At 46.7% G+C, this 14443-nt stretch overlaps 2 protein-coding genes across 4 annotated transcripts in view; one reads left to right on the top strand and one right to left on the bottom strand.

Moving 5' to 3' along the window:
* LOC106807242 (REM2- and Rab-like small GTPase 1) overlaps positions 1 to 1115 on the bottom strand; it is a 4749-nt gene extending 3634 nt beyond the window's left edge. Inside the window, exons 1-2 of one of the 3 annotated variants that reach the window (XM_014809530.1) lie at positions 1050 to 1115; positions 238 to 349 (exon numbers count right to left, since the gene is read on the bottom strand). In XM_014809530.1, coding sequence (XP_014665016.1) covers positions 238 to 349; positions 1050 to 1052 — 115 coding nt within the window. In that variant the 5' untranslated portion in view covers positions 1053 to 1115. Of the gene's footprint in view, positions 1 to 237; positions 350 to 523; positions 582 to 601; positions 814 to 1049 lie in introns of those variants that run through there. The other 2 variants (XM_014809529.1, XM_014809532.1) reach the window with 2 other exon arrangements.
* LOC106807234 (97 kDa heat shock protein-like) overlaps positions 896 to 14443 on the top strand; it is a 22253-nt gene continuing 8705 nt past the window's right edge. The window contains exons 1-8 of the mRNA XM_014809521.1: positions 896 to 1251; positions 4027 to 4225; positions 9090 to 9212; positions 10788 to 10902; positions 12109 to 12227; positions 12700 to 12944; positions 13183 to 13267; positions 13615 to 13734. Of these exons, the coding sequence (XP_014665007.1) occupies positions 1145 to 1251; positions 4027 to 4225; positions 9090 to 9212; positions 10788 to 10902; positions 12109 to 12227; positions 12700 to 12944; positions 13183 to 13267; positions 13615 to 13734 (1113 nt within the window). The 5' untranslated portion in view covers positions 896 to 1144. The remainder of the gene's footprint in view (positions 1252 to 4026; positions 4226 to 9089; positions 9213 to 10787; positions 10903 to 12108; positions 12228 to 12699; positions 12945 to 13182; positions 13268 to 13614; positions 13735 to 14443) is intronic.

Here is a 14443-nt window from a genome sequence, read left to right as displayed (position 1 = left end):
CAGAGAGGTGTGTGATAGAGAGAGAGAGAGAGAGAGAGAGCGAGAGAGAACGGATGAAAGGATAGACGGCAGCAGAGCGTCCCGTTGCGCAATCACGCGTGTACGCGAGTGGCACGATCACTGTGTGTGAGTGGATGTCCGGACGCGTAGCCTGGAGGTTAGGCGACCGGTTCCGGACGCGTAGCCACTGCGTAAATAAAAATATATTCTGGCAGACCTTGTCTCATTTATACCTACCAAATAGTTTCCTGTGGTGCATGTTTCTGTGCAGTATGGACAGCAGAGATTCTCTTCCCTCCCAGCTCTTGTACCAGTCATACTGTAGTAATGTCCCTGGCTGTATCAACATCTGTAAGCAAGCGTTCAAGACCTTCACGCCTCCACTCCACACGCTTCGCTTGGCAGCAGCGCCAACGTCAACAACTCATTCTCGTTCTGACACTGTCACTACCGAGTACCGTGACTACGCTGAGATTACTTCCTACTTTGTAGTTTCAACCATAAAAATCGATAAGAAACCTACCTTAGCACAAGGTTTCCTATATCGTAGGTTTTAAACTAATCTACTACTACTACTGGCACAGGTTTCAAACTTATTTACCTCACCAAACTTCATCAGATTCAGACCAGATTTACTTGCATGCGTTTCTTGACATCCGGTTTGGTATGACACTGAACTGAACATATCAATAATGGTTTTGACCCCAAAATAAAGATTTACTAAGCATTAAAATTAAACAATCACGAAAAATGATAATTTAGTTTTTGTTTAGTGATAACTATAAGGAGTTTGCTCGCAAAAAAACATTTTTCATGCTAGGTTTTGAGACGAGTTTAGCACTCTCCTGGCAGCACTATCGATTGATTGCGTAAGTGTACATTGACGGAAAGCAGGATTACCGTTTTGCTAACACGCCGGTTCTGGAATATTCGTAAAAATTGTTTCATTGATTCGTTTGATATTTGCATAGTTCTAGATGTCTTCTAGGTTATATTGTCGTATAACGGCATAATCGTGTAAATTTCTGTGTAACCGCTCTTCCAAATACCATTTACGTCCACGAGTAGCTGTCCGGATCAGTGTACACGTTTTCGTCAGCAAGCCAAGTACAAGAGAGACTGAAAGGAGAATCAACTCGCAATCATGTCCGTCGTGGGGTTTGACTGCGGATACCAGAGCAACTATATTGCAGTGGCTAGAGGCGGTGGAATAGAGACAGTCGCAAATGATTACAGTCAGCGGTCTACGCCGTAAGTATTTGTCATTAATTTTTGCTGTAATGCAATAATGCCAATATGAGGTAAAACGTAGTGCTTTTCTCTTGGTTGAGTATTGTTGCTTAGATACAATAATGACAAAGTAACCTAAAAAGAGTAGGGTTACAACGCGAGCATATTCTTTTTCTTTGGAGGAGCCACTGAGTGATTCACTCAGGGCGGTTTTATGGTGCGTTTTTCGAGACTACAACTTGCAAACTGGGTTTATTCTAAACACGAACTTTTCTCCGCTATCCTGGGACTTACTATGTATCACAATACTCTGTATTAAACTATTATAACCTGTTACAAAATTTCGAAGTGACGAGCGGCGATACTTCGAGCACCATTTCTGTTGACCTGTGACGTACAGATTCCCAATGCGCATAGCATTCGGCTAACTTCGACTCCAAGATCGAATGTATCATTGGATGCCTGCTGTCAGTCGTGACGTCATGACGAAGTTAGCCGAACACTATGCGCATTGGGAATCTGTACGTCACAGGTCAACAGAAATGGCGCTCGTAATATCGCCGCTCGTCACTTCGAAATTTTGTAACAGGTTATAATAGTTTAATACAGAGTATTGTGATACATAGTATTACTAAGTCCCAGGATAGCGGAGAAAGGTTCGTGTTTAGAATAAACCCAGTTTGCAAGTTGTAGTCTCGAAAAACGCACCATAAAACCGCCCTGAGTGAATCACTCAGGGGCTCCTCCAAAGAAAAGAATAGGCTCGCGTTGTAACCCTACTCTTGTTGGGTTACATTATTGTATCTAATTGTTGCTATGCTATCTAACTTCTAGGCCCCTATTCTGTGGTCCAATGGCAATGCCACACGATTCAGTGATTGAATGCATAGGTTAGTGTCTGAATTGTATAACATGACCAGGTAGTGATGTAGTGTCCCACACTCATTATCTAATCATTTAAATTTGGGGATTTATCGTTCATATTTGTTCGGTATCAGTATTCGGTCTATAAACTGAGTATAAGCACATCCTCAAATTCAATTAGATAATCACGGTCATACCCAGTTAGTGTGTTACATGATACATCGTGTACACTACCTACATAATAAACTACACCACTTGTCAACTTCTGACAAACTTAATTTTCTGCTGAAGTAGCGGGGCTTAAATGGTCGAGTAAAATAGTGGTGTAAAAAATGAATGAACTAGCGTTGCTAATCCTCACAACTCATTATACTGGCAAATTTGATTTGAATTTTTTTATGGAATATTGATAAAACTTTGGAAATCTGCCAGCAAATCCAAAATATAGTTAGTGCAAGTCACGGAACCCTCTATACAAAGGGAAAGCAAAAGGAGAAGTAGGAAATCACATGAATCCCATCGTTAGTGTCGTTATTGTATTAGAAATAGAATGCCACCGACCATTGTATTAGTCATTATTGCAGTTGTGTCTGTTGTCACATGGTGCCTGTAACCACTGAGCAGTTTTCCGATAGTTATCAGCGACATTCTTGTTAGTAGACAGTGTGCTTCTGTTAAACAACAGGCGATGTCATGTTTGAGCAAAGGTTGGACTGATATGGACTGCATGGGAAATGATAACATCTCTTACTACTTATGAAGTTCAAAAGTTCAAAAACGTTCAAGTTTATATTGGTTAATTTTTTGCCATATAATATAATATATTATATATGTATTTTATAGTTCTAAGGATGTGGTTACAAGAAAATACATACATTGTCATATATATATATATATATATAGCTGCGTTCACACGTATACACGGCTTAGCTGGTACCGTACTTAGTTGGTGCTAAGTTCTGGTAAAATGCGTTCACACGAGATACACGAGATTCGAGGCTTAGGTAGCCAGGAATAATATAGACTGGTACCCGGTCGACAGTTCCACACGCTACACTAACGTCGTGCAGCGAACGGGTAGCAGTCTAGGTGAGCACGCTACTGTTTCGCAATTCGAATGACAATGACAGACAATGACAACGACAGACAATACGCGGCCAGCGTGGTGCCGAATATACGCGGCTTATTTGGCGCGGAATATGATTCCGCGCTTAGCAAGCCGCGTATATTCGCGGCTAAGCAAGCCCTGGCTAAATAAGCCGCGTATATTTTAGCGTGTGAACGCAACTTTTATCCTCGTGTGAACGCAGCTTATATATATTATTGCTGCCAGCTGCTTTAGTACACTGAAAAAAACACAATGCGTTCAAGCGAACAATCAAGCGAACAATGCGAAATAAACAATCAGTGCACAGCAACTTCCGATAAAATACGTAGACTGGTCCAGGGCTCGACCTACTCGCGTAATGCGAGTGTAACTGACTAACTGTTGAGCGCGGACCATTCTATAAAATACGCGGCTTCAGAAATTCGGTATTTAGCATTCACACGAGAGAAATACGGGGTCCAAGACATTCGGAATTTCTCAAGCACGGCAAGTAATTCGGCATCTCATTCTGGGAAGCCTCGTATTTCAACAAATACCGAATCCATTTAGATTCCGTATTTCTTAGACCGCGCATTTTGCCTCGTGTGAACGCTAAATACTGAATTTCTTGCTACGTGTGAACGCGGCTATAATCAAGGTAGCAGTTAGCAACCAGATAAAAAACAAGCCAAGGTGTTCATGTGTCTCGCCATTGTGCATACAAAGGTTTCTTTCATACGTCCTGATTAAAACTTGTCCTTGGTTTGGCTTTCTTCGTCCGTAAAACGTGACGACGGCAGTCGGGGGTGTGAAACGTCACGACAGTCGCGCGTAAAATGTTTCAGGGCCGTCATTTCGCTTAACGAGAAGAATCGGACGATGGGCGTCGCGGCGAAGCAACAGATGGTCTCAAACCTGAAGAACACCATCTGGGGTTTCAAGAAGCTCATCGGGAGAAACTTTGACGATCCGAGACTGCAGCGAGAGAAGGACTTTCTGCCGTACGACATTGTGCGGCAGCCCGACGGCTCGACCGGCGTGAAGGTAGGCGTGTCGCGGCTTCATGTGTCGGACGACGATGTCGACTCTCGCATCCGCACACAGTGTAGGCCTCGCTGTGAGTTGAACACTGTAATTGGTGTTGCATCCGCAGCACAGTGTAGCCTCGCTTGTGAGTTGAAGCACCTGGTATATGTCGTGCATGCCGCACACAGTGTACTCGCTGTGCAGTTGAACACGCTGTATTGGTCGTGCATGCCGCACACAGTGTAGCCTGCGCTGTTGAGTTGTTAACACCTGTTTTGGTCGTGGGGCATGTGAGGCCGCACACAGTGTAGGGGCCCACGCTGTAGTTTGAACGCCTGTATTGGTCATGCATGTCCGCAGCACAGTGTAGCCTGCACTGTGAGTTTTGAAGGCCACCTGTTATTGGGTCATGCATCCTGCAGCACAGTGTATCCTCGGCTGATGAGTTAAACACCCTGTATTGGTCGTGCAATCCCGCACAGCACGTGTAGCCTCGGCTGTGAGTCTGAAGCACCTTGTTATTGGTCCATGCATGCGCGGCAGGCACAGTGTAGCCTCAGTGTGAGTTGCAGCACCTGTATTGGTCGTGCATTCCGCACACAGTGTAGCCTCAGGGCTGTGAGTTGAAAGCCCCTGTATTGGTGCGTGGCATCGCGCACACAGTGTAGCTGCGGCTGTGAGTTGAACAGCCTGTATTGGTCGTGCATGGCCGCACAGCAGTGTAGCCTCGCTGTGAGTTGAACAGCCTGTATTGGTCGTGGCATAGCCGCACACAGTGTTAGCCTCGCTGTGAGTTGAACGGCACTGTATCGGTCATGCATCGCGCAGCACGAGTGTATCCTCTTGCTGTGAGTGAAGCACCTGTATTGGTCATGCATGGCCACACACAGTGTATCCATCGCGTGTTGAGTTGAACACCTGTATTGGTCCGTGGCATGTTCGCGCACACAGTGTCCTGCCTGGCGCTGTGAGTTTGAACACCTGTATTGGTCGTGCATCCGCACACAGTGTAGGGCTTCGGCGTGGTGTGTTGAACACGGCTGTATTGGTCGTGCATGCCGCACAGCAGCTTGTGTGTGGTGTAGCTTCGCTGTGTTTAGACACCCTGTATTGTCCGTGCTCCGCACACAGTGTAGCCTGCGCTGTGAGTTGAATGCACCTAGTATTGGTCGTGCATACCGCACACAGTGTAGCGCTGCAACTGTGAGTGTGAGTTGAACACCTTTATTGGTCGTGCATAGCCGCACACGAGTGTAGCCTCGGCTGTGAGTTGAACCTGTATTGGTCGTGCATGCCGCACACAGTGTAGCGCTGCGGGCTGGTGAGTTGAACACTGTATTGCGCGTGCATGCCGCACACAAGTTTTGTAGCCTCGCTGTGAGTTGACCCCCTGTTTATTGTGCGTGCATTGCCGCCACACGATAGTGGTAAGGCCTCGGCTGTGAGTTTGAACACTCTGTATTGGCCGGTGCATCCGCACACAGTGGCAGCCCTCGGGCTGTGAGTTTTGAACACGCTGTATTGGTCGTGCATGACCGGCACAAGCAAGTGTAAGCCTCGCTTGTGAGTTGAACGGGCCTGTATTGGTCGTGCATCCGCCCACAGTGTAGCCATGCGCTGTGAGTTGAACACGCTGTATTGGTCGTGCATCCGGCACACAGTGTAAGCCTCTGCTGTGAGTTGAACAGCCTGTATTTGGTCATGCATGCCGCCAGCAGTGTAGCCTGGCGCTGTGAGTTGAACGCCTGTATATGGTCTGGCATCCGCACACAGGGTGGTAGCCTCGGCTGTGAGTTTGAACACACTGTATTGGTCGTCCTGCCGCACAGGCAGTGTTAGCCTCGCTGTGAGTTGAACACCTGTTATTGGTCGTGCATGTTCCGCACACAGTGTAGCCTCGCTGTGAGTTGAACATCCATGTATTGGTGCGTGCATCCGCACACAGTGTAGCGTCGCTGTGAGTTGAACACTCTGTATTGGTGTGCATGGTATTGCCGGCACACAGTGTAGCCTCGCTGTGAGTTGGAAAACCTGTATTGGTGCGCGTCGCATTTTCCGCAGCACAGTGTAGGCCGTCGCTGTGAGTTGAACAACGCTGTATTCGGTCGTGCATAAGACCGACACAGGTAGCCTCGCTGTGAGTTGAAGGCCACCTGTATTGGTCGTGGCATGATTTCCGCACACAGTGTACGCCTCGGCTGTGAGTTGAAGCCACGCGTACTGGTCATGGCATCTACAACACAGTGTAGCCTCCGCTGTGAGTTGAACATCCTGTATTTGGTCGTGCATGACCGCACACAGTGTTAGGCCCCTCGCTGTGAGTTGAAGCACCTGTATTGGTCGTGCATGACCGCACACAGTGGTAGGCCTGCGCTGTGAGTTTTGAACACAGCTGTATTGGTCGTGCATTCCGCCACACCAGTGTAGCCAGTGGCGCTGTGGAGTTTGAACAGCGGGGCTGTTTTATTGGTCGTGGCATCCGCACACAGTGTAGCCTCGCTGTGAGTTGAACACCTGTATTGGTCGTGCATGCCGCACACGGAGTGGTAAGCCTTCGCTGTGAGTTGAAAGCACCTGTATTGGTCGTAGCACCCGCACTACAGTGTAGGGCGGCCTCGCTTGTGAGTTGAAAGCGCCTGTATTTGTCGTGCATGCCGCACACAGTGTAGCCTCGTGTGAGTTGAACACCTGTATTGGTCGTGCATCACACTTGGACGAAGCTTGAATGATCGCCACACGTTAGTTATGTTCGAATGATATTAAGTGGTGTTGACTTTATTATTTATGAGCTTTTTATTTGCTATAATTTTTTTTTGGAAATTTAGTTTTACAGTAACGTATTTACGGTACTACACATATATTCAGCTTTCACGATGCTGTGCTATAAAAACGTTGCTAAACTACGTTAATTTACGTAAAATTGAGACTACCGACATCACAAAAAGTCACTAAAATCAGCAGTTTAAACAAATTAGAAGATGAAGGGTAATCTATGCGAGCCAGCGTGCTCCATCCCTGACTGTACGAGTATCCATGTGCCTCGTGCCTAGCACACTAAGTTCCAGTGCACGTCATTCAGCACATGAACAGAAAGCCACAGTAGCGGGAAGCAGTTTACAAGATAGATGGTGTCTGATTCTTACACAGCTGGGATCTGTGAGCATAGATGCTGGTATAATGGAAACAATTTTTAGGAAACTGTGGCTGTATCGAAAATTATTTGGGTAACCAGTCTAGTCGGGAATAATTCACACTACATTCATTTATTGATTGCGGTGGGGGGGGGCTCGTGTTTCGATCTGTGAAGTAATCCATTAGCTGGAAGATTGGTGTTTAACCAGGCTATAGTAATCATTTCACTTATCAGGTTTTGAATTGTGGTTTATAACATTTGATTAATGCAATCATAGACTTAGTGACTATATGTACTGTAATCGTCCTGTAAATTGACTAGAATTGAAACCAGCTAAAAACTTGCGATATATATATGCTGAAAAATTACAAATTAAAACCATAGACTTAAACAATTTGAACTGCAAAAATAGTTATGATCTTATCCCTACGTTTCACTACGGTAACAGACTGCTGGAATTCCGTCTCAGCAACAACCAACATCTACTCGCTAAAATTTATTCGCTAGAATTTAGGGAATATCGATATTTGTTATTTGGCGCGGTATTGACCGACCTGTCAGGGTTTGCGGTGAACGAGGAATAGATTGTGGGTGGCCACGTAGCAGGCACCACCCGCATACATCAATCTCGGATGTAATAAGGGCGAAATTGCCGATAATGGGAACGCGGTATCGTGCCAGGTGGCAAGCCTTTCTAGCTGTGGACGTGCTTCACTGAAACGGCGGAGTAGTGCGGTTCGGCGCATAAATCCCTTTGTCAGCTACTCTTGTATAGTTGTAACGATTGATGAGGTCATTAAGATCTAATTTCGCGCAGAATCATCAAAATTTGTTGCAGGGAGTCGTTCTCACATATTTCTGTACATGTGATGTTTAGTTTGTACAGTTCGTGTGTGTATGTGGGAGGTGGGGTGTGTAAGAGGGGTTGATAACAGAACGTGAATGCTCTGTTTAAGTTTGACAAATTTGGTATGAGCGTAGAGCCCACTAACAACTCGCTACATTATTCTTGCGTTAACATATATTAAAGGAGTTATATAGATAGATATTGCTTTCTAAAATTCTAATTGCGTTAATTTGATTAAGGCGATTATCTATATAGATGTACGGTGATTATTTATGGGTACGGTGTTTTGTGTTTGATTTTCATGAAAGTCGGTTTTTCTTGGTAATAGTCTAAAGATGTAGCACCCCAATGCTAGCGTAGCAGGAGTCTGTATTATACACTCCTGATAATAGAGTCACTGAGTATTGGAAAATGCTAAATTGATCTTGACATTGATTCTAACGTTGTGCATCAACACTGACAAATGCTCCCAGTGCTCGGCCAAATTTGTAATAGCCGTTAAAACTTTTATGAGTCACGAGAGTTCTCTCCCGATCCTCCTGGCAACTCGTTGAGAGAGTGTTGATGTCGTTGCCACGGCGACGACAGCCGGGATGGTCTCCAGTCAGGGTTTCTTATACATAAGAGGCACAGTGGCGCACCGCCACTGTCAAATTTAACATCGCCGTTGTGACAATATTCCTGCATTTACCTGCCGTTATCAAAATAGTGTCAACCCAAAAATAAATTGATCACCATGTGCTTCTGGCATATTTGTCCACCTGCAGCGTCCGCATGTGTCCTTACGGCCTTTGAATCCATCATGCGTTTTTTTCCGAAACTGGCCATTACCTCCTTTGTCTAATTTTCCCTCAGAAGAAACACTGCTACTGCTAGAGCGTGTGTCTCGTGTGTGTTTGCAGGTGCAGTACCTGGGTGAGGAGCAGGTGTTTTCGCCTCAGCAGATCATGGCCATGATGCTTACCAAGTTGAAGGACGTAACAGAGTCGGGGCTCAAAGCCAAAGTGAACGACTGCGTCATCTCGGTATGTGTTGGAAGAAGTCCCAACGCGCGCACTCCCCGCGATTCGTCGTGGAATCTTTACGTGTGAAGTCGCAGGGGAAATGTGTAGTAGTAGCTTGAGGTGGTGGTGGTGGTGGTGGTGGTGGTGGTGGTGGTAGTGTTGTGCTATCTATCACGTTTGCACGATTTGTGTGGTTCCGAAATGAGTGCGAATTCTGTGCTAGGGTGCGAAAGGATGTTGAAGCCCTGGTCATTGTATCCTGCTTTTATCCTCCAACATTTATCCCATGCATGATGGTGAAGCTCATGATGTCATTCAATCCCACCTGCTCTTCTCTTGCTTCCCTTCTTCATCTTCAACCAACACCCACACAGGATGCTGGACCTCTGGTCAGTGCCGTCTGCTTCCCTCCTTCATCCTTAACCAGCACCCGTGCACCCACTGCTGTAAAGCCCATGTCCCGTTCGCCAGATCCTGCTATCGCTCCTTCCGTTTAACCAGCACCCTACCGGCACACTGCTGTAAACAGCCGCATCGTCGTTCGCCCTCCCTGCTATCCTCCTTCCTTAACCAGCCACCCACCATGCTCGTCAAACACCCCATCCGTCGTCTTTCACCCCCTGCTGTCATCCCCCTCCTTCAACCACACCAGCCACCCACACCCCCACCCTGCTGCCTACACCGCCCCCATGTGCGTTCCCTCCTGCTATCATCCTCCTTAACCAGCACCCACCCACTGCTGTAAAGCCCATGTTGTTCCTCCTGCTGGCTTCCTGCTATCATCCTCCTTAACCAGCACCCACCATCGCTGTAAAGCCTATGTTGTTCCCTCCTGCTGTCCTCCTGCTATCATCCTCCTTAACCAGCACCCACCCACTGCTGTAAAGCCCATGTCGTTCCCTCCTGCTGTCCTCCTGCTATCCTCCTCCTTAACCAGCACCCACCCACTGCTGTAAAGCCCATGTCGTTCCCTCCTGCTATCCTCCTCCTTAACCAGCACCCACCCACTGCTGTAAAGCCCATGTCGTTCCTAGTCCTTGCTAATCCTGCGCCTCTTAACACCGCACCCCACCCACCTGCTCGTACACAGCCCCCCAATCGTCGTTTCCCTCCGCTATTCCTCCATCTTAAAGCAGCACCCACCACTGCTGTAAAGCCCATGTCGTTCCGCTGCCTGCTATCGCTCCATAGCAGCACGCGGCACGCCACTGCTGTATAAGCCATGTCGTTCGCCCTCTGCTATCAATCCTCCTTAAACAGCCACCCACTGCTGTAAAGCCATGTAAGTTCGCTCCTGCGGGTCCTCGCTGCTATCTTCTCGCTGCGTTAACTCAGCAGCGACCACGCCACTGCTTGTAAAGCGCCATGTCGTTCCTCGCTGCTATCCTCCTCCTTAACCAGCACGCGCCTACCCACTGCTGTAAAAGGCCCTGTCGTTCCCGCATCAAGAAGTCACGTCCTGCTGTCCTCCTGCTATCCTCCTCCTTAACCAGCACCCATCCACTGCTGTAAAGCCCATGTCGTTCCCTCTTGCTATTCTCCTTCATCTTTAACCAGCATCCGTTCACTCGCGTGACCGTCGTCTCGTCGTCGCAGGTTCCGAGCTTCTTCACTGATGCGGAGCGGCGAGCGATGCTCGACTCGAGTCGCATCGCCGGTCTCAACTGTCTCAAGCTGATGAACGAGACAACGGCCACCGCCCTCGCTTATGGTGAGTACTCGCTCTCTCACTCGCTCGCTGACTCGGAGGTTTGCTACTCTCTCGCTAGGGGTTGGCCACTGTCAGGCAGAGAGGTGCTTTATCCACTCTGTCCGATGCAGCAGGGGACTGTTGTTAGAAACCAAATTAGTCTTGACATTAGTCTTGACTTTTTCTCGTAGGTCGGGCCTCTACACATTGCATATTATGAGAAACTGGTAACTTTACGCATGTTTCTTTCAATTGTTTAGAAGACAAAGTTAATGTTGAGACTAATATAAAGGCTATTTTGGGGGGCAACGACCCTCCGGGCATTAGATTGAAGGGGGGCAATCACAGGAGGGAACAGTTGCTTTCGTTTTCCCTGTGGGTTACAACTAGCTGTTGTATTAGGTCAAAACAAAATATAGGTGTGGTCACCGTTTCCCGACCGACCCTATTTATTCCCAGCGACCCTAAACATTTTATTGTCAATTTTCTTTATAGTAAAAAAAAAATAAAAAAAATATGAATTGGACAGTTCCTGCTTCAAAGGGCACAACGCACATCCTTCGGACATGGTTCGTAAATAAAATGTTTCAATAAAATAACATGTTTTCCCTACTTACCTACTCTATTTTTTTTCAGCATGTAACGGTAACCACACCTATATTTTGTTTTGGCCTTATCGGAAAGTTGGGGGATGTTGGGTTAGCAGGAGGCTGTTTATAAAAGCCTCCTCATCACTTGGCCTCACGTGTTTTTTGTTTTTCTGTTTTTTTTTTACAATTCAACACGGCTTTTCTTATTTATATTTTAAACTGGAAGATGGCGAGTTATTTTTGCTCGTGGGAACCCAAAGTGGCAATTTGTCTTGAAATTACAGAAAAGTCAATAAGTTTTTTTTCCCTTTAGAAAATGTTATTATGTCATAAAAACACCCGATCTGAATCAGGGGAAAAGACCAGGGGAACATAAAGGGGCGGTAACTGTCATGAAGTGTGTTAATGAAAGCTAGTTAAAAAAAGCAATCCCAAATCTGCCGATGCAAGATGAGTAGTCAGAAAAAATTGTTATGTACTCGCATGGTAAAAAGTGAGAGGGTTTTAGATTTAACCAAGATAACCACATATATATATATATATATATATATATATATACATAAATTTCTCAGCATCTGATTTGTAGGTAGTGTTTCATAGCAGAGGTTCTTATAATTCTTTATCTTTTCGTGACCAGGAATCTACAAACAGGACCTTCCAACTCCAGAGGAAAAGCCCAGGAATGTTGTGTTTATTGACGTGGGCCACTCTGCCATGCAGACCTGCGCCTGTGCATTTAACAAAGGCAAACTGAAGGTGGGTTTTCCTCGATCGATATAATTCATTTTCTCGTGCAAAATCCTTCTCGATAAATGAAGCGTTCTCTCATTGAATGTCGTTTTTGTTTCGTGCCAGCCGTAATCATGCAAAATTTGTCTAGTCGCAAGGTGAACTGGAATAAATAAACGATAGATTAAAAAACAGAAAAGTGAACGATAAAAAACGGTAAAATGTATAAAATGTCTGACCGCTCGACAAGTCCTGTGTCGCTAAGTGTCGCGTTTAGAGCCTCGTATAGTGATGCTGGTTGGGCGACGGCAGGTGCAATGTTAAACGACCAACGACGAAAACGGCTTTAAAATTTACAAACTGTCGACGAAATTTACGATTTCCATTTGTCGCAAGGCAAACTGGAATAAATAAACGATAGATTAAAAAACGGAAAGGCGAACGATAAAAAAAAAGGTAAAAAATTTACGAATCGTCCGACGAAAATTTCCGACTTCAGGTGCTCGCGGTCGCGTCGGACCCGAACCTGGGCGGGCGGGACTTCACGCTCGCGCTCACCGACCACTTCACGGAGGACTTCAAGAAGCGCTACCGGCTGGACGCGCGCACGAACAAGCGCGCGATTGTGCGGCTGACGGACGAGTGCGAGAAGCTGAAGAAGCTGATGAGCGCCAACTCGACGGACATCCCGATGCACGTCGAGTGCTTCATGAACGACGTCGACGTCACCGCTCACTTCTCGAGGTAACCGTGGTGACGGTCGCGAGCGAGCGAGTAGTAGCGTGGAGGATGCTAGAGTCAGTAGTAGTAGTAGTGGCAGGAGTAGCAGAAGCAGCAGCAGCAGCGCAACAATGTAAAGCTTGGTTTTAAGCAAGCTTTTGTGATTTTCTTGCCATGGATTTGTGATGTTCTGTGTCCACACAACACAGTTCACGCACGGTTGCGGCCGTGCGAAAATGCGACAATCTCGATCTCGTTACAGGGAGAAGTTTGAGGAGCTCGTTAGTGAGCTGCTGCAGAGAGCAGAGCAGACAATGCTGAACCTTCTCAACGCTGCAAGTAAGTTAGCCGGTCGAACTAACGAACTAACTACGCGGATTAACGAAGCTACGATGTTAGCTCGCCTACGTCCACCTTACGATCTATGTGCTTCCACGTGTTACCGTTCAGGCATGAAAATTTTCCGCGTTTCCGCGGATTTTCGCTTTTTTCCCGATCCCAGAATTGTTTCCGCGTTTTCCGTTTTTTTCCGAGTTCATGTGCAGCATTTTATTCTACCACGGGCATATGTACAGGCGCACGGTTTATTGATCATCTATTGCGGCTGGCAGCAAGCCACCAGTTTTTGCCGAAGGGTAGACTGGTATCCGGCCTCACGCTCTGCTAGACAATGTACACGCTCTGCGACAAACAGTGCGGCCGCGACCTGGGGTCCCTGGGGGACCTGTACCCTGGGTTGCACGCTGGTTCTGGCGTGTGGACGTACATTGCGTGTATTCTATTCTATGGATTCTATTCTACAGATCCTGTTTCGGTATGTGTTCTGCTATATGGAATTAGCAGATTCTCTTTAAATATAAGGTTAAAAATCTCATTACAGAATGCACCAGATTGCATGATTCTGATCCCCAAAATTAAAAAATCTCCTTACCGTGGGAGGGGGTACCCCTCCCCCCCCCCTGCCTCGGGGGTTTTCAGTGTTTTTCTTTACCGGTCATTTTCATGCCTGACCGTTGTGTCGCTGGCGGCTCACACGTGGGACAGATGGTTCTTGCTCGTACGTTAGTTCCTAGGAGGGTACCTGTAGTGTACATTAGTTAGTATATCATGTGTATATTACTTGTAGTGTTACTGTGTATATTATGTTTCTAATAGACTACCTGTAGTTGGACGTGGCAGTTTGAATTGTGATAACACCGGGAGGGGGGGGGTTGCTACTAGTCTTGACCAGCTAAGGTTGGGTGAAACCGGGTGGTCACTACTATTGGTCAGCTAAGCTTGGGATAACACCGGGCAGTACGACTAGTCTTAGCTAGCTAAGGTTGGGTGAAACCGGGTGGTCACTACTATTGGTCAGCTAAGCTTGGGATAACACCGGGCAGTACGACTAGTCTTAGCTTGCTAGGGTTGGGTGAAACCGGGTGGTCACTACTATTGGTCAGCTAAGCTTGGGATAACACCGGGCAGTACGAATAATCTTAGTCAGCTAGGCTCGGCATCACAACGTTGGTTTTCACGTCTTT

Source organism: Priapulus caudatus, unplaced genomic scaffold (assembly GCF_000485595.1).
Source record: "Priapulus caudatus unplaced genomic scaffold, Priapulus_caudatus-5.0.1 Scaffold202, whole genome shotgun sequence".
Taxonomy (NCBI): Eukaryota; Metazoa; Priapulida; class Priapulimorpha; order Priapulimorphida; family Priapulidae; genus Priapulus; species Priapulus caudatus.
Note: the sequence above shows the minus strand (reverse complement) of the source record. Positions and strands in the feature narration are given on the sequence as shown.